At 36.9% G+C, this 25,993-nt stretch overlaps 1 protein-coding gene across 1 annotated transcript; it reads right to left on the reverse strand.

Moving 5' to 3' along the window:
• Positions 1-13,115: 13,115 nt before the first annotated feature.
• Positions 13,116-16,590, reverse strand: sox19b (SRY-box transcription factor 19b). The gene is made up of 2 exons (XM_007248140.4): positions 15,615-16,590; positions 13,116-15,079 (listed from the first exon to the last, which is right to left on the reverse strand). The coding sequence occupies exons 1-2, from the start codon at positions 16,223-16,225 to the stop codon at positions 14,833-14,835; spliced, it is 858 nt and encodes a 285-aa protein (XP_007248202.2). The 5' UTR covers positions 16,226-16,590; the 3' UTR covers positions 13,116-14,832.
• Between the last annotated feature and the right edge of the window lie 9,403 nt (positions 16,591-25,993).

The following is a 25,993-nucleotide window of genomic DNA, read 5'->3' on the forward strand; positions in this document are numbered from 1 at the left end:
AATAAAAGAAATAAGCGTATAACCAAGCAAGCTATTTTGCTACTCTGTTCATGCCACACAAAAATAAGTGAGAACTGTGACTTTTTATCTTAATAAATGAAGATGTTTAAAGTCTGAGAATTAATCAATTAATTTGAGTGGAAAGTAAGTGGGCTTATATTTTAAGAAATACAAAGGCAAAAAAAAAGTTTCTATGTTGGTAAAACTAAAAACTATTGTTAGAACAACTTCAATTTATAGATCTTTATTTTAATTTAATTTAGTTGGGTATATTAAAATTGAGTAGATGTAACGTAAATAGTTTGAGTTAAATGGGGGTGAAAAAATAAGTAGATTGGTAAATTGGTGTTTTTAGTTATACTGTGATTATTTATTTAAGTATATTTTAAGCGGCTTAGACAAGTTCCATTTACTTAAAAGAACAAAGTTCTTTGGGGCGTGTTTCCTTTCAGGTCTGCACTGCAAAGCCAGCAGCGCTGTGTTGTTTAAAAAAAAAAGCTAAAAAAAAAAAAAGAGAGAAAATAACCCATATTTTTGAGCCAGCCCCAGTAACTGTTTAAACAGGTAGAATCACGTGTGCTTCTGCTTTATTGGAATAAAAACCTACAGGGTCTGTGTAACATTTCATTTAAATTATCTGACCATTTGAGGCTAAATTAGACAATAGAAACTTGTGTATGAAACTTTTCATTCATTTTTCTATTTGGTGAATTTCTTTCTAGTTTTTTCCATTCTATTCCTCGCAGTCTGATTTTGAGTAAAAATGGGAAAAAAATATTTTAATGCTATTTTCTGATTTATATATTTTTTTAATTAATTAATTTTTCCATTTTTGCATCTTGTACTTAATGTGGTAGGATTGTACCACCAGCCTGGGGAGAGCTCTATACCTGTTTGTTATTGGTCTGTGTTGAGGTGCGGGACTTTATCCATAACAAGCAAGCTAATCAGTTCTTTAAGTGGAAAGGTGGGACTTTATCTGCTGGTTATACTACATGTGAAGGAGTGTTGATAAAATTGTTGTGCTAGTTGGGAACTCTCCTCTCCTCACAATAAGGCAGAGTCTTACTGACCAATCACAGACAGGCATTGTGTTCTCCCCAGGCTGGAGGTATAATCCTACTACTTAAAAAAAAGTAAAAAAAAACAAAACAAAAAAAAAACAGATAAACAAGTAAAAATTATTTTTTTCCATTTATCTGGAAATTTTCATTTTTTCAAATTTCATTCAATTTCAATTGTTCAAATGTTAAATTTTAGGATAAATGGAAAAAAAAATTATATGTTTTACACCCATTTATATTTTCAAATTTAACCTCAAATGGTGAAAAATTGAACTGATAAATGTTCACTGACCCTGCAGCCACACCAGCCCTTCGTTGATAAGAAAAAACTTTAAAAATACTATTTAACTTGGAATTAAAGTTTGGTTGGCAGATAAAAGTAGTACAAGTCCACCACATATACACTGCAGTAGACTTGGGATGGTGATGGTTTAAAGTAAGACTAGGTATAAAACCTCAATTTAGAATTGCATCTTATTTTAAATGTGAAACATGCAGCCTATCAAACATATACTTTGATATAAACCATGGGGCTATGTTATGTTTTATTTTAGATGCTTCATTGGAATTAATCCAACCATCGGCAAGAAAGGTGGGAAGGTCTCGGCGAAAAAGAGCAACACTGTCAACCCACATGTGTGTACGCTTCTCAAATGCTTAATGGACTTTGAATGGCTGTCTGTGTGAGTATGGAATGAAAAGTTCTCAAACGAAAGAACCAAGGATCTTTGTGGACATAGCATCCCAGTTGTTCATATGTTGTTCATTTTGTATTCAGAATGCGTTATTGGATTAGTTAAGTTGTTTTGCTAAATTATATTTCATTCAATGTTTGGTAGAATCTGTACACCTTTCAAACACCTTTCTATGCCTAATTGCTGTAATAGAAAAATCTACCCTTGTAGTTCTTATTTTGGTACATGTTTATGAAATACGTTCTCCACTTGTATGCAGGAATATGTATTTTTAAAGGCCAATTCTACTGATTTTTTAAAATGTTTGCAGAATTAAATCATTTGTTGTACATGAATTTCTTCAGTGTTGGTGATAAATATGAGAGGTCGATTAAAAAAAAAAAAAGATAAAAAAAAATGTTTACTGTTTAACTTTCTACTATAAGTCTCCAGATTGTTATGTCATGTTTGTACAGTAAAATTGTAGTGCATCAGAGAGAAAAAAGTGCCCTGTACCTGTACTTCTTTTGAATTTTATGAATTTATGAATTTTAAACAGATTTTTTTTAGTCCAACCTTATCTCAACATTATTAATAAATGTTTGACATTGTAAGTGTGGTTGTCTTTATTTGTGAAGAAATTCTAATGCAATTTAATTTATTGATGAAAATGGATGGCTGGAGTCTTCATGCATCTCTGAATGTTCTCCTCCACCAGTTTTACACACTGCTTTTGGATAACTTTATTCCACTCCTGGTGCGAAAAATCAAGCAGTTCAGCTTGGTGTGATGGCTTGTGATCATCCATCTTCCTCTTGATTATATTCTAGTGGTTTTTAATTTGGTAAAATCAAAGGAAGTGGTCTATAATTTTTTTTCCAGAGCTTTATTTTAGGTGACTCTAGGTAATAAAACCCACTTAGAAAATCCTGCCAAGAAGAAGAGCAAAGCTGTCATCTAAGCAAGAGGTGCTACTCTGAAGAACATCTAAAATATAGAGCATATTCTGGTTTGTTTAACACTTTTTGGTTCAACAAATATATTCATATGTTTTTTTCTTCATAGTTTGGATGTCTTTAGTGTTAATTAACAATGCAAATAAGGAACTTTTGACAGGTGATGTATGTTGCAGAATATCGAAGTATCAGTTTTTCCCCTAACATTGTGCAACCTTAGTGCACAGGGAGGACGTTCAGCTCACCTAGGTTCTCCACACCTTTAGAATAAAAACAGAATTAGTCAGAGTAAGAGAAAGAGAGCGAGAGAGAGAGAGAGAGAGAGAGAGAGGTGTGTGTGTGTGTGTGATAGTGGAACGCGTGCAGTGCACAGCTCTGCCTTATCACTTGTGTGTGTTCTTGGGAGGTCTGCTCTTGAAGGTGCTTTTGCAGTGGTGAGGTCTGTGTCGGCTTCGCTCAAAGCACAGCTGTTCAGATCAGTGCAGTGTGTGGCCCGAGTGCTTATCACTCACCCCTCCTCCTCCACCCTCTCCACCTTAGTGAGCGCATTTTCTACACCCATATCTGTTAATCAGTGGAACGCACCACTGCCCAACCTGTGTGGGGGTGTTTTTATGATAAAGTTCAGACATTCGTGTCATAGACCGGTTTGTCACTGATTTTTCAGAGATCTAAACGTATGTCTGTATTTTTTTTTAACATCATGAGACGAAAATAAACAAACTGGAATATGAGGTCATTATTAAAATACTGTGCCTTTCGACTTGTAAAATGTATTTTAAATGAATTACATTTAAAACTACTAATAACATTAAGACCTCAGACTACATAGATATCATCATTTCCCAGCTTAAACACTTTTTATTTTCACTTGAATGCATTTGTCCACCCTGCCATGGCAAGCTGCACGACAAGGGGGGCAATGACAGAGCGGTAAGATTTAGTGAAAATTGGCATTTGATAAAAAACAGGTTGACCTAGAATTGCATAATTTAATTTTAAACTGTTTATGGTGACCTTGTATTGTGTCAAAGATACATTTTTTTAATTTCCTACAATTATTTAAATTACTGTGTTTTTTTTTACAACAACAGGGTGGACAGCTTTACCTCAGCTAAGTTTGGAGACAATATGAGAAATATTAAGTGTCTTCAGTCCCTTCAAAAAAAAAAATGGTATGATGGTTTTGATGTCACTTTCTTAAAGGGGTTATCCCAAAATTACAGGGTGAACAAGAAATTCATTTACACGTTTGAATAGTTAGGTTTTTTTAAATATATGAATAGCTTAATTATTATGTGATGTTTATAATTTAAAAAGTTGTTATTTAACAACTTGTTATTCAGAATTATTTAACTGAAACAGAGCAGCCACCCATAAATCAAAGAAAACCCATACATTTAGAGCCTTTTCTGTTGCTCTGAAAAATCTTGAAATGTTTTCTCAAGGTTGAAAAGGTCATTTCGAAAGTAATATGTTTTAAAAAATATTTAAAAAATAAAATTATAATAAATTATAATACATTTGTACAGATCTAAAATTAAAGATGTTTCAACAAAAGGTTCTTTTGGCGTTTATCATTCAGTTACTGTTAAAGAATATATATATATTAAAGCAGCAGTTTTTTTTCTTGAATTGAAAACAGTTTGTCCCCTTTGTTGAAAGGGGCAAATTACAATAATAAAAAGCATAAGTAATGTTCTGCAAACATCCCTGCAAAACCAAATATACTAATTCTAAAAACAGGGTTTCTAGTAGGTCATCCTGGAAGTTGTCTGGCTACGAAAGCTTTTGCTGGTTACCTGAGCAACTATGGTGCTGCTAATTGTGCTAAAACTAGAGATACTGCAAACATGGAGATACCAGAACAGAAATCTCAATATTCATCTGTTCATTCACACATCGTTAAACCAAAGAAACACAGAATAAGTAAACTGAGGAGAGCTGGCAACATAAAAGATATTTATTGCTTAAATCAACAGATTTATCTGTTCCGAAAATGAGACTGCACCAACATTGGGATTGTCACTTTAAACTAAATAAATGGTTCTTCCTTGTCATATCTATTTTCCAAACATTTGGCATTATCCACCAACCATTATTTTAAAAAAGAGGTCTTCGTTAAACTTACTTATAAAAGTTCCTTATAAGGATTCTGAGGCCCCATCCGCATGTATTTGGATATGGATTCAGATTTTGTCTATGATTTGATCTACTATATTTAGACAGAAATGCTGTTTTTGATTACTGAAAATTTTGTTAACTCTTCATTTAACACTATATAAAAACAGTGATGTCACAGCAAGTGCATAATTCTGGCTAAATCTCAAATACCTCCTTACACCCTATATAGTGAACATAGACACATGTAGTCACTATAATGTCTACAACTCAGATGGCACAGGATTTCAGATTATTAATAAATATACATACTGTTCTAATACAAGTATATATTTCTCTGTTTAAATTCCATAATTTCTGGACTTGGGTATTCTACATAGGGAGAGGTGTGTAATTTGGGGTTAAATCATGGTGTGTTGATGTCTCTCTTTATGATGTACTATAGCATACTCATGAAAGTGTTTGTCTCTGTGTGGATAGATGTCTTTTTTAAAAATATAAAATATCTGTATGTGTGCTGATATAGCCTGACATTCACCTGTGTTATCTTTTTAGGGATTGTTCACTCATTATAAAGAGCAGATCTGTAAACGATTCTCTGGTTTAAAATGTGTAATAAATCTGATGCAGACATTACCATAAACACTAAGAACTTCTGAGGAAGTGTTTGTGACCCATGGTCCTTTTTTCTGAACCAAAGTGGATCTTGTTTTGCTTCGTTCCAAGAGCCTTTTGTAGCACCGTATTTTTAAGCATGTGTGTATTGTTTGTATATTAATCTCTATCTACCTATCTCTCTCTTTCTCTTTCTCTCACCCCTCTCCGCTCCCTTCCTCCACTTGCTGCAGGACCAGTCTAGTCCAGGGTGTGGCTCATTAGTGTTAGTTGTCAGTCATTCTCTCTGCACTTGGCAAACACTATTAGGTGCATTAGCGCTGCTCTAATGTACACATGCTCTGTCAAAGCTCTCTGCAGCTGCTCACAAAGCTGGGCTCTGACCTCATACCCTCCTGAGCTCTGTTGTACAGCTCTGTGCACACTCGGTTCACAGAGACCTGATCACTTCAGCACAAAGAAAAGCAAACCAGACAGTCTTTTGTACTCCCTGAATCCTTGCATGTTGTATATTGTGACCAAATTGTACGCGTCTTGATTTAGTGCACTGTAAATAATGGCAGTGGTGTTAGTTTAAGACTGTGGTGGGAAACTTTTCTGGATTCTTCCATATTTTTAAAGTGGTACTTTCATACTTGCACTTTTAATCTGATTTAATCTAAATCTGGTTTCAAGTTGCACAATAAATCACTTTAGCGTGATCGTCACAATGTGCACATATGCAGTAGTCACACTGTAGGACGTGCATGTGAAGACCAACATAATCAAACATGTCCTGCTTGTCCCTGATTCATACACAAAAATGCACAATTCTACTTTTTCATTAAACAACAACCACCAGAACATTTATGGATACTTGGAGTGCAATATTAAAACCATGGCATGTTGGACCATTGATTTCCTGGTGACAATTGCTGTATTTTAAAATGTTGCAGTATATCACAGTATCAAACCCCAATGTCACTTTTTCGTCCTATTTCGTGCAATAATTAGGGCAGGTGTGGGTACAGTAATTGCACTCATAATCCAATACAACAGCAGCTAGACCCTAGAGAGGAGGTGGTCTCAGTCCGATCCCAAACAGACTTTGGAGCAGTTTGTTTGTGGTTAGAGTTTAATATGACCTCAATCCGACCCAACTATTTAATTTACACAGCAAATTTGATCTAAACTGCTTGATCTATCCAGGCTTAATTCAGTACATTGTCTATATAATTGCTACATCTATGATAAAATGCAATATCTCATATTGCTCTGTGGTAATTTGTACAGAAATCTGCACCATTTAAGAATGCAGGATCTTCTTCCTGTATTAACCTTCATGCTTCCTCTGTGTAATGAGCAAAAAAAGATTCTTACATGGTTTGTTGTGAAGCACTCAATATTTTCAAATGAGGGAAAACACTTTAGCTTTGCAAATTCATTAGTATAGCTGTGAAAATTGTAAAAAGTATTAATGACGTTGAACAGGTATGATCAATTCCAGACACCATGGTCCGTATTTCTGCACAGTTTTGTGTTATTCTGCACAAGCACACCTGATTCAACTCACTTTTGAATGGCAAGGTTAATAAGTAGGTCTGCTTGAGCAAGAAAATCAGCAAACTGTGCCTGACTCTGGCCCCATTGCTCACCTGTATGTTGGAGGACCACCGCTTTTGGTTTCTTAAAAAACATATTTGTAATAGAGATAGCAAATTACAGATTGCAGCAGCTCGACTTGTCCTCTAACCTTCCAACATTCAGCCATGTCACTTTCTTATCTCATAACTTTCACTGGCTTCTAGTAGCCCATATCAGATACTGTACAAAACCCTGGACACTGGTTCCTACCTAATTGCAATGATCAAAGCCCAGTCTTTACCCAGAGCCTTTTTTTTGTTTCAAGTATGGCTGTGCTTGACCCACTATTTTATAGGATGCATGAAGTACAAGCATCCGGATTATTGTCTGTCTTGAAGCCGAAATAATGGAACAAACTCTGTCTAAACAGGAGAATCACTTACTGTCTTTAAACATCCAAAAAAGACCCACAAAGAGACCCTTTCAAGGGCATTTAATATCTATTATATATTAAATAATATCTACTAAAGCATCTGTTGCACCTGCTAGGTCTTGTTCTTTTCCAGAGGTTTTGAAAAGTTTAGTAATATCTACAGTATATATTGCAGAACAATAAAATATCATAATGTCACTATTTCCAATATTGTTCAGACCTACTCTGTTTTTTTACCCTTGTTTACCCTTGTTAATTTAATTAATTAATTTTGGCAGGTATGAATACAGTAATTAGACAGAACATAGTATTATTACTTTTTTCCATTATTGTTCAGTTCTACTCTGTTTTCAAGTATGTAGTTAATGCTAATTTCTAGCTTTATTGGATATTCTGAGTTAATGAAAAAGCAGTGGATAAGAGTGCATGCTAAATGCCTTAAATGTAACTGCAAATGAAGAGTTATGTGAAGAGTGTGAAGAACCTTTACATCAAGTGAAGACCCATACAGGGTTGTTAACATGTTTTATAATACTAATATTGGCGTGATTGCTCTTTCTGAGTTGGTAGATGTCGCACTCTCCCCACATCACCCCCAGCACAGGCATCTGTTGGCTGATGTATCAGAGCTGGGTCGCTGCACTTATTCTATGGCATTGCTCACATAACTTTTTTTATATATCTTTATATTTAGGAGTGTACAGAACTAAGCAGATTATTGCTAGTATTTAATGCTCATACATCTGCTCTCTTCTAGTGATAAGAGATTTTAGAGGATGTTCGTTTACCTTTAAGCAGAAGATACTTTCAGGCCAAATACTTACAGAACAAGAAGTATGACAGAAATGGCTTGACACCACTCGTCAGTGTGATAATGCCTTGCCAGCTTGCCAGTGAAGTGGTAAATGTGTGTGTGTGTGTGTGTGTGTGTGTGGCTCAGTGCCAGTCGTTTGAAGTTGAGTCGATATGTTTCAGTGACTTGCTGGAGCCCGCGTGTCTCATCTGATCATGAATTGTGTGAATCAAACACTACCAATCAAGCAGTTCTAAACACAGCAGCAGCAGCATCTCGCCTGCGTCCGCTCAGCTCGCTGTCCTCATCCATCTGCAGCAGCAAAAATGTAACCCTTCACAGCAGCTGCTGAGAGATCTGTCACAACTTCCCTCCCACTGCGAGACCTGTCCTACTCTCTAGCTCTGTCTCTTCTCAGTCTATTTCTCACTCTAGCTCAGTCAGTGGCTTCATTCTCAGCCTATTTCTCATTCTGTGTCTGTTGTTCACTTCCTTTTCTGCCTATTTCTCTCTCAGTTTGCATTTCTCTCAAGCTATTTCTTACTCTTCTTACTTTGTCTTACTTAATTTACCCTGTCTCAGTCTGTATTTCTTTTTTAATCTGTTGTTAAACTATCTTGGTTTTTGTTCTCCTGTTGTCACTTTCATCAGTGTATTTCTCACTGGTGTTTTTATTTCCTAAATTATTTCACTCTTAGTTTCTCTTTTTCTGTTCTCACTCTGTTTAATCTCAGTCTCACTTTTTACTGTCTCTCTTTGGCTGATTTTCTTAAACTATATCTATCTGTTTCTCTCTCTTTTCTCAATGTATTTCACTCTTTTTTCTCAGTCTATTTTATTTTCTTTCTCAGTCTCTCTATTTCTCCCTTCTGTCTCTTTGTTTCTTTATATTTATGTAGTTTTCACAATCTCTCTGTTTCTCAATTTGCTCCATATCTTTTCTTTTTTTGCTTGCCTTCTCAGTGTCAGTCTTCCTTTCTTTTTCTCTCTTGCTTACTTTATCCTTTTTCTCTTTCTCTCAGTATTCTGAGCACAGAATGTGGGTACGAGAAATGCAAAGTGTTTTTGGTTTTGATCTGACTGTTTTTAGTATCAGTTTTCACATACATATTTTATCCTTATTTTGCTAGATCAAACGCTACAAATTGTGCTGTTCAAAAAGTAAATTTAGTTCTGAATGTACAGTGCTTGGGTGTTGTGCCACTCGATAAATGTACTTAAATAAAATTACATGTAAAAAGTTAAATCTGTTAAATAAACAGATTTTTAAAAGCAACCATTTACAGGCCTGTGTTCAATGAAGCCCAATATTTGTACTGATCTCTCAATACATGTATCAGTGTTTCTCTGTTTACAGCACTACTTATTAAACAGTGTTTTTTTTTACACACAAACACAAAAAAACACTGCCCTTATAAATAAACTATTTTTTGCCTGGTCTAAGACTTTTGCACAGTGCTGTATGCATTGACATCTGAGTAGACGGATGTCCCTGCTACCCATATTTGGCTGCTTGCAGACATAACACACACTTCTTATCAGTCTGATCTCCCCCTCCTCCTGCCTCAGAGCTGCCCTGTTATTGCGTGACAGGCAGCGTTGAGCTGGGCCGTGTGAGGGTGAGTCAAACATGCGTGTACACAGCGCTGGTGGCATATCAGCCAACCGTAGCAGCTCTATTAAAAAAGGGAAGGGAAAAAAATCCTACGCCCACTCACTCACCTGCGCGCAAACAAGGTTTGGGCCAGGTCTGTCAACACATTGTGCAAGTGAGTGATGGAGTAGCTCTGTGTGTGTGTGTGTGTGTGTGCGTGTGCGCACTCTCAATAAAACGTCTGCTTTTAGCAGAGAGGAATCTGGAGGTTCACTGAAAAATCTAACTGAAAAATTCTCTCTTACCCAAAACCTCTATCAGCCAAGACTTGTCCACTGTCTAAAATTATTCTTAAGTTCCCTGGAGCTACAAGTCTAAAGCAGCTAACATGTAGAGACATCAATAATTATTTTATTAATTATTATATTACCCTTATAGGTCCAGTCCAAAACTACACTAATAACTAATAATAATACACAGTTCTACAGTTTAGGTAAGGTTACTTTAAGGTTACAGTATATTGTCACTCTCGTGCAAAAAATAATATCTCTAATTTGGCAATTTTTTTGGAATTTTGAAGAATTTTGGAGCATTAGTGCATTAATTCTGAATTTTGCCAAATACCAGATTTAGGTTAAGTCAAAGTAAAAAACAACAACAATAAAATAAAGATATATGTTTTTTATTATTGTCGGTTTATTGGTTTAAATAAATAAACTATACAATATAAAAGGCTAAACTTTACATGGCCAATAAATGTCTGGTAAGGCAAAAAATGTGTACTTTTTTAAGTGAACTTTTATTAAAACAAATATCTAGCACTATCTAATTCATGTTCTCCCTCTCTCTGTTCATTCTCTCTATCTTTATTCTTTCTTTCTGTTTCTATCTCACTCTGTCCCTCTCTCACTATTTATTATCTCTCTCTCTCTATCTCTTTCTTTTCTCTCTTGTTCTCTGCTCTCTCTCTCTCTCTCTCTCTCTCTCTCTCTGAGGGTTCGTGCGGGATGGGCGTGGCCTAGGCTTCCCTCGGAATGCAGGTAAATAGTGCGCACCCGTCTCCACGGTAACCTTTAATGTTTGGTTTCCTGCTTTTCGCCGCTGACATTATTACAGATAATCGGTGATAAAACAGAAATCTGTGCGCGGAGAGGAGCCCGGCCTGTCCGGCACATTCAGCACATTCACACAGCGCTGTTTTTGTTAACTGACTTAACTAGCTCCTCTGTTCACAGCGGAGCTTCTGCTAATTGCCATAAGCAGCACGGTGGCCACTTGTTGAGGCCTCGCTGCTCGTTGCTAAGTGACGGTTTGTGTGGCGGCAGAAAATGTTTCTGCACCCCCCCCCCCCCCCCCCCCCAGAACCCCCCTCCCCCCAACACACACACATTTACCCCCACCTCTACCTCCTGCACCCACCACTCCAACACTCACCAAACTTCTCCATTCCTCTGCTCTCTGTGTGCAGTGATCAGAAAAAGTCCACACTAAGTTCAGATTGCAGAGTTTCATTGTGTTTTATAACATTTTCAGAAATTGTCTTTTTTTTTCTCACACATTAGAAAAGTGATGTGATATTTGAGGCCTTTAATCCTTAAAAAGTCTTAAACTATTAAAAATGCCACAGACAAATCAAATTTAATTTTATAATATTTGATAAAATTTGATTTGTCTGTGGCATTTTTATATGATTATATATATATATATAGGCATGTAACAGATCATAAAAATAAGTATTTCTGTTTTTGACTATTTTGAATTAACTACATAATTTGAACCCACAAACTGTCCCAAGACTAGACCTAAAAGTTGCATGAATTAATGAAACAATACTAATAAACTCTTTTACATCTCTTTGCAGTACAGTTGCTGTTTTGGAGATACATTTATTTCATTGGACAGCGAAAAAAAGGATAAAGAAACATGCCTTTAGTTTCCAAATACTTACTATTAATTTGAAGACAGACAGTTTCAGAGGGACACTATTTTCAGGTAAATTTATTACTTTTTTTTAGCATTTTTTTTACATTTATACATAATATTATAATATAACAGCTCATATGAATTACGTTTAAGTAAGTAGATTATAGGAAAAAAAATACCTTAAAAGTCTTTTAAGTCATGTATGTGGAGAAGCTATATTAGACAGTCCTAATCAGAGATAGTTAGCGGTAGTTAGAAATTGCCTTTTGTGTGGGAAAATCTTTCCAGAAAATACTGGAAGTCTATAACCTCAGTAATTGGTGTTTTTTGTCATTGTGTTATTGCAGTCTTAAATTGACTTAATTTTATATCTAAGTGGTATAAAAGGGTATTTTAAAAAGTCTGAAGTTTAATTTCTCCATACCTGCAGATACCCTTTATATACAGTCATTGCTGTGTACAACATTTAGAATAAAGTCTATGACCCCCGAGATCTACACAAGCTCCACATACTAGCAGTAATAGCATAGCCTGCCTACCTAGTCAATAGTATGTCAAATTAGGACACAGCCATCAGTAGCTAGTGTATTCATTATTATTAGTGTGTGTGTAGGGTATAGGAGGTTTTTGGGGTTTGGACACAGCCTAGGCCTTTTAGTTTCGTCCTCCTCCTCCTCCTCCCCTCCTCCTCCGATTAGCCAAAGCGGGCTCCACCATTTCCATTACAATAGCGGGACGTGGAGAAAGGGTTAACCCCGCGCTGGAGTGGGGAGAGGCCAGCAGCAGTAATTGAGTGCTCGGCGGGGGGGGGTCTGAACAAAGCGGCCCTGGGGAGGCGCTCTGGGTTCAGCGGCTTTACCCCGCACACCTGCGAGCTGAAAAGAGCCGGACAATATGGCTCCGAAACGGCCTGTTACGAGCGGGATGGGTGTGTCGAGGGGGAGGACAGAGGGGTTTCAAAAGAAAAAAGGGGAGAAATTTAAATCGATTGCCCCTCAATTATTCTCTCCCTCCGCCCCGCGACGGATGTGTGCCCAGCTTTCCCCGCACATGGCTGAAGGTCCTCTCCTGATCTTTAACCCTCAACACTGAATAGAGACACTAGCCAAGCCTGGCCTAACTAAACCCGGACCAAATTAATAATGCATACTCTCCAACGCTGTGCAATTATGTGCACCAAAAACTCAGGAAAAAACATTGAATAATTGACTTATGATGGTATTGAAAAATAATTAGCACAAAAACATTACCTTTTTATATTTTTAATAAAACTACAAAATGTGAATTTATACGTGAAAATTGTATGTGAACACTAGCATAAAATTTAACTTTAAACTTAAAACTAAAACTTTGTTAAAAAAAAAAAAAAAGACACCAAATTCATTTGTTTATTTACATTTATTTTTTTAAGTTTTTTTGTTTTACGAAAAAAAGGGGACCCTCACCGGGCCATAAAAAGTTTAACTGTACAAAGGCTATTTACAAAACAGCATTATTAAAACATTCACTTAAAAGAAAAAGGAAAAAAAAACATCAAAACAGCAAGTTGTACACTCACTTGGATGGCAAATGTAAACATTCACTCATTTCATTACTTTCATATAAATTACAACATTAAAACTGAACTCATTAGTGACTAGCAGATTCCTAAACTAAAACTGTACAGAGAACTGAAAAAACGCTAGACTGAAGGTAGACTCAAGTTAAACCAAAGAAACAAAACAAAAAGCAATACACTTCAGCTCTTTCTGCACTTAGCAGCACCTGCGTACCACTTTTGGCATTCAGATTCTGTTAAATCTGGCATTAGCTATACAAAGCAGTAAGCTGGCTCCTCATTCGCCCAAAGGACATACAAGTTATTCTGAAAGATACACCCTCATTTTCTAAATCCCACAACTAAGTGAGAGTGAGTCCTCTCAAACGGACTCAAGAAAAATGAAATTCTTGATCTAAGGCAATACTTGGTATTGACTAGAGGGTAAAGATCAGTGCATTGATTGGTTTAAAAAAAAAAAAAAAAATCAGCAATTACAGGGTAAGTCATAGTGCTAGAGTCTCACACTGAAAAACACGTTGTTCAGACATCACTATTGCTTTTTAGTTTCCTGTTGAAATGCATGAGTCTACTGTTTAAGGCTATTTTGATAGTACATTTGTGCAACCAATGCATAGCCTACTCTATTAAAAGGGTGCTGTGGAAAAGTAAGGTACTCTCCATGATCAAAAGAATTTGGTATGATAAAGCAATAGCCATTATGTGATTGCTCTAACTGTCACTCTAACAAAAGGCAGAAACCAAGTTAAACTGTGCCAGTGTCCCCGATGTACGGGCACTTCCAACACTAATCATAAAGCACACTTTTCCTTCTCAAACTCATATTTCCACAAACTGTACCAACCCATACCTTAAGTCACTGCTGGTATAAGGCACTAAAATGGCTCATGTTAACCATATAGTTTACCAAGCATATTTCAGTTTCCCAGGGCACAGTAGTTTCACATGGCAGGAGTAGTTCAGCCATGTGCCATAAGGTCACATGACATGTACAGCATTGGCTATAAGGGCGGTGATTGGCTAACATTTCCAGTGTGCCCATGTCCTTGTTTCTATACCCTAGTTTGGTTTTTGATTGCCCATTACTGCATGAATGACCTTAACCCCTGTTAATGAAGCACAGCGCACAAAGGCACATTGTCAGGTTCTGAGAGTCTGATCATATACAGGAGAAATGTCCAATAATAAAACACATTTTGGATGATGGATTTTTGAATGTCACGAATAAGCTACAAATTATTTGCCATACCACTCTTTCCTGAGAAATTCCTCTGGGAAGAACCTGCAAGCTGCATTAAACGGCAATATTCTGGGCCCAAAAAATGAGAAGCCACAGGGGCAGGGGGTTGTTAACAGATTGAAATCTACTGTTTCAAAACAAAAAGGGGGTGCGATCACTCAGAGGTAGAACATGATCCTATGTGCAACGGCTGCTCAGAACGTCCACCAAGAATCCATGCAGATTACTTGTTGCACGACAAGCCTACGTTATGATCCGGCTGAGCTAGTCCCAGTCACTTGCTTTTCCCCTCCCACCCTTAGATGTGAGTGAGGGGCACAGTACTGCCCAGATAGTGCTGCTGGACACTGGGGTAACCCCTCTGGGCTGTAGGGTCCCCTACATCTCCTCCGGGGATATACATGCTGATCATGTCCCTAAGGTCGCCCTGAATGGCCCCACGGTGGTGGTTTGAGGCTCCAGTGGGGGAGTGGGGTAACGGCTCTGGTTTGACCATGGACATCACTGGACTGGGCTGCTGGGGACTGCTGCTGTAGGACATTGGGCTGTGAAGAAAAGAGAAGTAGCATTAGACAATCTGTGGGGAAAACTGCAATTAAAAAAAATAATAATATTAATTAATAAAAAATAGGCCTCATTTCTCTTTACAATTGATTGAAAATTGTATTTATGTATTTATTTATTTATATATATATATATATATATATATATATATATATATATATATATATATATATATATATATATATATATATATATCACTTGCACACACCATATTTGGTTAGCATTTATTAGACTAATTACATAGATATAAGATTTAAAATAACTTACATCTATGGAAGTTAAATTCACAGAGCATAATTTTGTACATTTTTCTCTGTATAGGAAAACATTAAGTTATTTTGAACAATAACTATTCTTACCTAAAAAGTACTAAGATACAATTAATTTAAACATTTAACACAACTTAGTTTAAAAATAACTACAAAATTCCTTGAATATAAAAAAAAAAAGACTTCACATTAAATTTTTTATATTTTCGAAAAGTTCTAAATAAAAGTTAGTTCACTCATCGCCCACCTGTACGAGTTGGCTCCGTTCATGTAAGTGTGTGTGGGGTACTGCAGTCCGCTGAGGTCGTAGCGGTGGAGCTGCTGAGTGTACCCCAGCGCGTCGCTCTGCATGGCGGTGTAGCCTCCTCCAGGAGCCCACCCGTAGCCGTCCATCCTGGGGCTGAGCGCCTGGCCCTGCGCGGTGGTGAGCGGGTACTTGCCTGGCGGCGCGTCTTTCTTCAGCAGCGGCTTGGTCTTGCGGCGCGGCTTGTACTTGTAGTCCGGGTACTCCTTCATGTGAACCGCCCGCAGCCGCTTGGCCTCGTCGATGAAGGGGCGCTTCTCGGCATCGGTCAGCAGCTTCCACTCGGCGCCCAGGCGCTTGCTAATCTCGGAGTTGTGCATCTTGGGGTTCTCCTGGGCCATCTTCCGCCGCTGGCCCCGGGACCACACCATGAAGGCGTTCATGGGCCGCTTCACCTTGTCCATGGGGTCGGGGCAGGAGTTCTTCTGAGCATGCTGCTGCTGCTGGGACGCGTTTCCACAGCCGCCACCTGCCTGCAGCACCTGCGCGCCGGGGTGGGGGTTCTGCGGGACCCCCGTGCTCTTCAGCTCGTGCTCCATCATGCTGTACATCATCGTGACGGTCTCGAATAAAGAAGCACTTACCCTAAAACTGAGCTGGAAAAAAAGGTCGGGAATCAAACTCGTTCAGAAGTTTTCCCCGCGGGTGAAGCTAATCTTGCGCAGGTGCAGCTTATTGCCACATGCTATCCGGCAGCAGCGCCAGCCTCGTCTGCCTGACCAAAAAACAAAAATTTAACAACAAAAAAAAGACAGGTGTCATAAAATGTTCAGCATTTCAGCGCGTTCAGTCTGTGTTTAAAAAGGAAGGGGAAAAAAATTCAACCACAACTCTTTCTGTCCAAAGTCACAAGTGTACAGAGCCACTTGTTGAGCAGTGATTGAGTGTGTGAATAGCGACTGGGAGGGAAACAAAAACACTCGCGGCTTTAGGCAAATTTGTATTCCACGGCCGACCAATCAGAGGACGAGGCGCTGCCCTCAGCTAATTTACATTTACAATAACTACAGCAGTGGGCGGGGCCTGAGGGCACTTGTTGCACGAGCAGCAAAGAGGAGCCGGTCTGTGTGAATTTAATTTATCGAAACTACAGCACTCTTGCTATACTGATACAAGAGTTTATTCTGTATTAGTTTCATTTATTTTGTATAATTATATTAGCGGAACACCTTTAATTGATTTTTTAGTCTCTGTCACAAAAGTCTTGTATTTTTATTTTACAGTTAAAAGAAAAAAGTCAAACTTTTTTTTTATGTAAACTAATTTTATTCCTGGTCATTCTGACACTCCACACATTTTGTTTGTCACAATGTAAAAAAAGAGTAAAAAATAAATATTTTTATGTAAAAACAAACATTTATTTTTTTACATAACAGGGCAATTTTGTTTGTATTGTTGTTTCCATTAAAATATATATATTTTTAACACTTTATAATTTCCATTAAAATATCAGGTCAGAATTGTATCATTTTTATTTAAAAAGACCCTAAGCCTGATGAATCCAAAAGTTGCATATGCTTTAAAAATGACATTCCCATTACATCCTTTTCTTTGTCCGCTAAATATAGTATTGACTTTCTAAAACTGTTGGCCAGTCACTTGCGCCCATACTTGAATTCTGTCATGCTTTGTTTTGAATAGAGTAGTTCTCTATCAGCTGGTTTCAATAGCTTACTTTCATTTTACACCTCAGTGCCTCTTTTTGTTCCTACACTGGCCCAGTCACCATGAGATCACTGGGAGAGCTCTGCAAGAGCCAAGTAATCTTTATTGCAGAATAATTGAACATTAAAATTGGAAAAAAATCCAGAATAATACTAGGTTAAAAAATCCGATGCAGGTGCAGAGTACACTGGATAAAAGCACTATTCAATTTCAACTAAAAGGACAGGAGAGATTTTTGAAACAAAGTTTTACCCTTTGTTGAAAGAGTAATAAACTAAAGTTACCTGAAGCAAATGTTTTCCTTCTTTAGTCAGAACACCATAAAGTAAAATACATACATTGAAAGTTTTATTTATATGAAAATGTTAGACTTGTTTACAGAAATTGGATTCAGTGCTCAGTTTAGAGTTTTTCAGATGATAATTTATCAAGCTGTAAGATTAGACCATGATTAGGTGTAATCTATATGTTTAGAATGGGCCTTAATTTGTTAATTATCCTTTTTTAATGCTTCATAATATGTGTCTAAAAAGCAGCCAGTCTCATAAAGACAATGACATAAGATTTTTAAAGTGTTTTAGGATAACATGTAGTAGTGTTGTTCACGTGTGCTGGTGTTCACATGTACTGATACATGTACAGTAATAGTGCAGCAAATCATTGCTTTCAGAAAAGTGTCAGAGGGACGTAATTACATGGCGAGGGTTTTGTTCCAAACCTCTCCTTTGATGATAATTTATGATGTGTGCATGTCAAGAGTTTCTATAGGTGTGGGATTCTCACTGTGTCAGCCAGCGCTCTAGGAAAGAAAAAAAAAGGTGTGGGTGCCCGAAAGTGATTTTGTGTAGACACAGGTGTGTGACGAAGTCTTGCAGGTGCGTGAGCTGTGAAAAGTCTGCCTGTGATTGACCGTTACACCCTCACGTCAATCAAACTGAATTGTGGGGCTCCACTCTCCCGTTTCCGTATCCAGGACAACGTCTTTTTGGAGCCCTTCCAGCACTGTCTTCCTTTCTCTTCTCTCTGCTTCCTCTCTCTCTCACTCACTCCCTCTCTCCCTCTCACTCTCTCTCTCCTTTTGTGCTCAACTTAATCAGTCTGATTTCCAACAAAGACGACTCAGCAGCTCAAAGTTGGGGCTTTACATTCATAAAGCCTCCCCCTCCCACCCCCCACCTCTACCACACCACACACACACACACACACAGACCCACTCACACGCTCACATATATTCCCATATACATACTGCATAAGGCCTAGACTAACTTTATGTGTGTGTACACACATGAGCCGCATGCGCCTCCCCTAGCCGACTGTGGCCATTCTGCCATTCAGTAAAGCCCATGTTTCAAGAGTTCAAATATAAGTCTTAAACAAGTTAGAACAGCGCTGTTATTCCATGCCGTGCAAAAGAAAAGCACTCAGATGTCTGAGCTCTAAGCTCCTCCAACAGAGCTTTCTGAATGGTATCACCTGTACAGGAACAACACTGAGTTCAATGAGCGAAAAACATCCACTCTTTTGTCGACGCAGCGACAAGTATTACCATCCACTTTAGACGTTTGTGTTTGAATCATTGCGCCGAATCAAACACGAAACTGTCAAAATTGGCAAATGAATGCCAGCCTCAGATAACCTCTTCTAAGTGTGTGTTAATAGCGACGTCTCGCCTTTTAAAGTTAGCCAAGGGGTGCATTTTAAAGAAAGGCTTCTCCGTAAAACATTGTTAAAAATAAAGGCCTACTGAGACTCCTAAGGACCTTCTGTGCCAGCATTGTTTGAGGTGTCTGAGAGCAGTTCTGGCAACTTAATTAGCTAAGATAATTTGGTGAATCAATGACAAACATTTTAGACTAGTCTCATATTGGATTGAGTATAAACACACGCCTGATTTACTGGAGAAATAAGGGTAATTTACACACAAATTAATATTTATTATATTCAGTTCTACAAAGAAATGACAATTAAAAGTTTTTTGGGGAGTAAGTGTTTATTCCCTTTGTTTAACACTAATAGTAAAATTAAACATCAAAAACATTCAAGCAAAAACTAGTGGTTTTATGCATTTGACTGTGTTCAGTAAAATACATGCAACGTGTTCCTCATTTGAGTCAGGTGTTATTTATAGTTTATCATCATATCAACACCTGGTTTGGCAAATCAATGTTTAATTATGTTAAATCAAATGTGAATTTAACAAATTCACAGTCTGGCTGGGGGGCATCCAGGAGAAAACTGGAGCCAAGCTTTGTTTATATACTTTGTTAACTCAACTACTTTCTTTAGAATCATAGGTTGCTGTTACTTTTTACTCTATGTTGACTTGCTTCTGTTTTTATGTTTAGTTTCTACTAGTAAACCCACTCTCATAGAAGCTAAATGTTTTATATAATTTGCTTAAAACCATTGCATAGTATTGCATGTTGTCACTGTCGAGCAAAAACCAATCATCTCTTAAATAGCTATTTTAAAGCAGATGAAAATATTTTTGTTGTAACTTGACTTTTGTATGTTTAATGTTTTTGCCTGATTCTTTGTCCTTTGATCATGTTTCTGTAAAGCTGCTTTGTGCCAACACCAGTTGTAAAAAGCGCTATACAAATAAATTTGATTTGATTTGATTTGACTTGGTTTTAAGTCATTTTAAAATATTCACTGTATTTCAGATACACTGTAAAGACAAAGACAACAACTGGCAGAATTATATTATAAAAACCTGGAATATAACTGGAATGTGATATAATGAACTACTGTTGATGAAATACAATCTTTCATGTGGAGGAGTTTATTCATGATTCATGCCAACTTCTTTCAGTATGCCTACATGCTTTTTCCTAGTGTACTCGTAGACTGGCAGCATGATGGAGCTTAAAACACGACTTAATTTGAAAGCTGATCTTTAATTACAGATGGCACTCATCCGATGCCAGGTATCGGTATGGGGCCGATATCAGCAGAAAGTGCTGGATCGGATGTCAGGGGGAAATAAAAGAATGAATCCAATCCAATTCTGCAACAAATGTCCCCTGACTACACTGTGTGAGGTCATGTTAGCTGTATTTTTTTCACATGGGTTAGTGTTTTTTTTTGTTTTCACTTTTATTATCTAACAAGGAAAAACTGGTCATATACACAGCTGTGTCATATACACATGAAGTAAAATATTGTGAATTAAGGTTTATTGGGACAGGTTTTTTCTTGCCATGAATGGAACAAAATAACAAAACAATTTATCTGTAATACTGAAGATGTTACTTGTGGTTTTGTGGTTTTACAGCAAGGACTGCAATGCTTTTGTTTTTTCTTTTTAGGCAGGAAAATTAACCTTGTATAGTTAAACTGCCCCATTTGACCCAGAATGTCTCAACTACCCTTAATTTGTCCTTTATACAAATTATTTAATATCACATAGCTAACCCAGAAGTTCATAAAAACAAACTGTGAGGGCGTAAATATTCTACATATAAGAGGGACAAACTAAAACTATATTTTAGGCACTGGGAATACAATTATTAATCAATAATGTAGGTTAGGAACACTCTAATGTGAACTTAAATATTTACATGTAATATTTACTATCTAAGTCTTATTTAAAGTTGTGCCTAAAGACATTTACAGACACTCTATAAGCTCTCTGTCTTCTGGTTGATGCTTAGGTGAACAAATCCTACATAAACATAAATGTCAAAACTAACTACACAAAAAAGTAATAAAATGAGATCACAAGCTTTAAGCAAACTAACATCAGAAATGCAAAAAATCCTAATTGTTTTTTAACCCAGTACTATAAACACTTTTTCTGAGCTACCCATATTTGTTTTAATGGATTCATTTGTAAACTGAATATATTTTTAAAGTAGTAAGTATCAGATCAGTATTGTGCTTGATAGGACGACACTCAAAGGCCACTACACTGCCATCAGAAAAGAAAAAGTGCTTATCAGTTTCCCTGTGATTTTATGCATGCTGCTGTTCTACCAGATCTTATCAACATGTTAAACATTTATTTGAACATTATATGAATAAAAGTCTATAGTTCAGATGTGAATCATATGTATTCACACATCTTTAGAATTACTTACAACACTTTTTATTGACTTTTGACTAATTACTTATTACTTTATTTTTATAAAACAGAAAAGAATGGTATAAACTTTGGCAACTGTGGCAAGTTCACACTTTCTTTAAATGGAAAAAGGGTCGTTTTACAAATCGTAGTAGTTAGTCTGTTTTTCAAATGAGAGAGTTTTAACACAGATTTCGGTAGGGGCCGTTACCTCACACGTTTCACCATTGTAAAGTCGTTGGGCTGATGGTTTCAGAATCATTAAGTGTGATCATTCTGACACCTTGCTGACTGTCCTAAGTGTGTAACATCACATCTGCCGCCGCTGTGGAGGTGTTAACGGCCAGTAGCCATGCTGATCTAAATCTGCCGCTGCTAACTCCCACTTGTCGAATGCAGATGATGCCGGGTGGACACAGGACACATTTACATTGGAAATATGTTAGAGATTTGGAGGTGGGGGGCACTTAACTCTTGCTGTGAGAATGATACTGGTAAAGAGGCCTTTTAGGATGGGTCAGGTTCTGGAATAATTAATATTGAAAAAGGTTTTTAATTGGTGAGTTTTGATCAGATTTGTTCTCAGAATTTATTAAGTACAAATAATGCTTACGGGAGCAGACCTTAGTATACATTTGGATGCAAATATAAATAACTTTTCATATTGCAGTTTTTTAATGTTTTATTGAAATTAAAAAATCCAACTGCTTTTTGGATTGTGGGAAGATTCCACAATGAATGGGCCAATCAATGGAGATGGTTCAAAGAGGCTTGGTCCATCAGTAGGTTTGGTGACATTATTGTAGTTCTAAAAGTATTGCTTGATATTTGCTAGATATGAAATGTATAGTTGCAGATAATATTTTCTAAAATCCTTTAGTTTCATTATTTAGTCTTTTAGAATTCTCTTGTTCTATACATAAGAAAACAAATGCAGCAGGTTCTCTATCTAGAGGAAGAACTATTCGTCACTAGTCATGATATTCTTTACAGAAGAAATGTTGAAGAACCCTCAGATTTTAAGGGTGTGGATACAAGGCCTACGCCAGGAGGGATTAAAAGTTTTGTAGCGTCTATCTGATCCCATTTAATCCAAATCCCAGCCTTGTTGTCATCTGCACTTTTGGAAGTTAAAAGGCAAGGAGAATGTATGCTATGAAATGGAAACAAATCTGAAAACATGGAAATGAAGTGGGACGGGATGGAAATGAAGTGGGATGAAAATGAAGAGATGAGGTGCGTGGATGCGTCGGCTGAAGGCAGAAAGAAGGAGGAAGGATGAGGGGGAGGATAAAGGAGAAAGCGGGAGCTCGGAGGGGAAGGTGGCGAGTTGGAAAAGAGTGCAGTTTGTCCCCGAGTCCTCCCTGACAGGCCGGCTGAATGGGCCCTCTGTTCTGCCTCTTCTCATGTAAATCGGGTCTTCAGTCTTGCAGCCATCCGTCACTGCACAGAAGGACCCTGGCAGGCCCTTTACGAGCCTCCCACTCGCATAATCCCCCCGGCCACAATCGCGCGCCCAGCAGGGGGGTGAGCTGCGGTGGGGGCAGTTGGTGGGGGTTGCCATCCAGACATGGTGAAAGTGTTGGAAGGGCCACCTACACTGAAGATGCATAATCAAAACAACATCCTAGCCTGGGGGGGGGGAGGGAGGCTGTTTCTGGGGGCTGTTTTGGTTTCAGTGCAGGACTGTAATGGTAGGAAAAGAGGAATGTGACTATAGAAGAAGCAGAAAGGACAGGGGAACAGTGTGGAATGAATGAAGTGGAGGTATATGAGACAGGAGTACATGATGCGGGAATTAGCATAGTGTTTCCCTGATGGATGGCTGAATGAAGCCGCGGCTTTGTGGGTCGCACATACATGTCAGAGGATGGCGGTTAGGGGGGTTTTGCGATTTGGCCAAAATGATGAAAAGTTTTTAGCATGGAATTAAAATGACATACAGGCAGCACTGCAACCCCCTGGCCAGTAATGCTCTTGGACAGCCAGGCCAGAAACAGAGTGACTAGCAGAACCAGCAGGACACAGTGCAACTTTCTCTCCCTGCCACCTTTAACTGCTTGCCTGCCCCCCTGTGGACAGCATTCTAATAAGGTTTAGTGAATCCCACATAGGAGTGCATGGACATTTACATGAGAATTCATGTAAATAAGCACTGACTCCCATGCTGTTTAGGAACTTTACAGCAAAAAATGTGGTTCCTAAAAAAATTAAGGAAAAGTTAACACTGCTTTGTGTATAATTTCAGATAAAAACTTTCTACCATCAAAATGTAAATGTAACTAAAATTAAACAAAAAAAAAATTAACTTTTAATTGAAATCTGGGTGAAAAAGTTGTATTCATTTTCATTAGAAGTAATATCGGCACATTCATATTGGTCCATTCTTCATAACATTTTTACACAATGCAAAGATCCACTGTCAGAGTCACATTGTCAAAATGTGAAATACTAATAATTTTTTTTTTGTTTTTGTCAAAAAGTGAATATTTGTTCTTTAATCTAATCTAATTGTTTTATTTTGCACCTAATACAGTTTCCTATTACTTTCCATTTACATTAGATTCTAGATCTGTGGCAAAAGTTATCTTTGTTTAGACAATATATTGTCCCAGAGATTATTGATATTATTTTCATTTTAAGAGCATTTAATGCCACTGATATAATGATAAAACTACACTATTTTGTAGAGCAATAAATCTTTGCTTATGTAGAATATTTAGATATTGGAATAATATATATATATATATATATATATATATATATATATATATATATATATATATATATATATATATATATATATTTTAATCATTCATTTATAAAACAAAAATAAAATACATTTTAATTAAAGTTGACATACTGTGTGCTATACTCATTCATGTTAATGGGATCTCCTTGTTAAGAAAAACACAATTGACAATCCTAAGGTCAGCAAAATGATGAGATTAAGTCCATATATTGCACAATATATTGATAATGTAATTATGGTGATAGGCATATTAGCTTTAACGCTCCCCTGCAAAATTAAAAAAGTACATTTTTACACCAAACATGCCTAGGCTCTGCTCAACGTTCTGGTTACCTATTCCTTAAGTACTTTAGTTTCAGCATAAACCTAACAGCAGAAATCCGATTACAATTTTATATGTAGTTAATTTTTTTTGTTCAGCATTGGTCGTATTAGTATTACTTCTTGTTATTAGTAGTGTCTATGATCTATACCTGCTAAAATTAGATAATTCACAGACTAAACATGATGGAAGCAGTGATAAAGAAAAAAAACAAACAGCATTCCTAACATGCCGCTCCAGTATATCAGCCTACACAACATACCACACACAATTTCCATCACGCAGGTGACTTCAAAGTGACGGGTCATCACATGACCAGCTCCTATGTGAGCTATAAAGTTCATGCAAAGGCTAAAATGACATGAACAAAGTTAAACTGAGAGTGGAGGCTGTGTTTAAAATAACAAAAACCTAATTTATTTTACTATACAGTGCATACTATGCTAATGAATCTACTGCTAATGTTAGTACACCGTTTTGACAAATTGTTCAGTAGTATGATAGTATGTAGATTTTGGTGCAGTTTTACAGTTATGTGTTCTTCATTAAAAAAGTTATTGTAAATTAGAAATGATAATGCATTTAGCTTCCGTGCTGTGTGTCAGTCTATTACTGGCCAAAATCACTGCATCAAATATGGGAGGGATAAGTATAATCTGAAATGATCAAAAAGCCCAAATCAACCCCTACAATCCAAACCTACATTCTAGAATTCTTGACTACTTACAACTGGACTTTTTTACTCTGATCTAACTATTGCAGTGTGCATCAACCCATCATGAATATCAATGAGTAATGTATTAACTTCTTTCTTTAGAAAAGTAGAATATTTATTTGAACAATGTTCGGTGGACTGGTATTGTGTACTGGCATACACTCAAGGTTATCAGTATTCATATTGGATGTGAAAAAGTAGAAATGTGCAACAATAAATAATTTTATTTCAAGGGAATATAAAAAAACAAGTTTATTGTCTTATAATGATTAAACTATCAAGCTTTATCCATTTATTTTCACATTTCACAAATGTGAACAAAACTATAGGTTTGTATTTGTTTAACAGTATTCTAAACCAAATTGTGAATTATACAGTTCTGGAAAAAATTAAGAGACCACCTAAGTTTCTGAATCAGTTTCTCTGATTTTGTTATTTATAGGTATATGTGTAATATGAGTAAAATGAACAATGTTGTTTTATTCTATAAACTATGGACAACATTTCTCCCAAATTACAAATAAAAAGAATGTAATTTAGAGCATTTATTTGCAAAAAAGGAGAAATGGCTGAAATAACAAAAAAGATGTAGAGCTTTCAGAACTCAAATAATGCAAAGAAAACAAGTTCATATTCATATAGTTTTAAGAGTTCAGAAATCAATATTGGGTGGAATAACCCTGGTTTTTAATCACAGTTTTAATGCATCTTGGCATGTTCTCCTCCACCAGTCTTACACACCACTTTTAGATCACTTTATGGTGCATCTGGTGCAGAAATCCAAGCAGTTCAGTTTGGTTTG

The sequence above is a fragment of the Astyanax mexicanus genome, chromosome 8 (genome assembly GCF_023375975.1).
Source record: "Astyanax mexicanus isolate ESR-SI-001 chromosome 8, AstMex3_surface, whole genome shotgun sequence".
Taxonomy (NCBI): Eukaryota; Metazoa; Chordata; class Actinopteri; order Characiformes; family Acestrorhamphidae; genus Astyanax; species Astyanax mexicanus.

Coding starts and splice junctions, on each gene's coding strand:
- sox19b (XM_007248140.4), bottom strand. CDS start 16,225: ATGATGTACAGCATGATGGAGCACGAGCTGAAGAGCACGGGGGTCCCG. Junction 15,080..15,614: donor AACGGAGCCAACTCGTACAG/GTGGGCGATGAG, acceptor TTTTCTTCACAG/CCCAATGTCCTACAGCAGCA.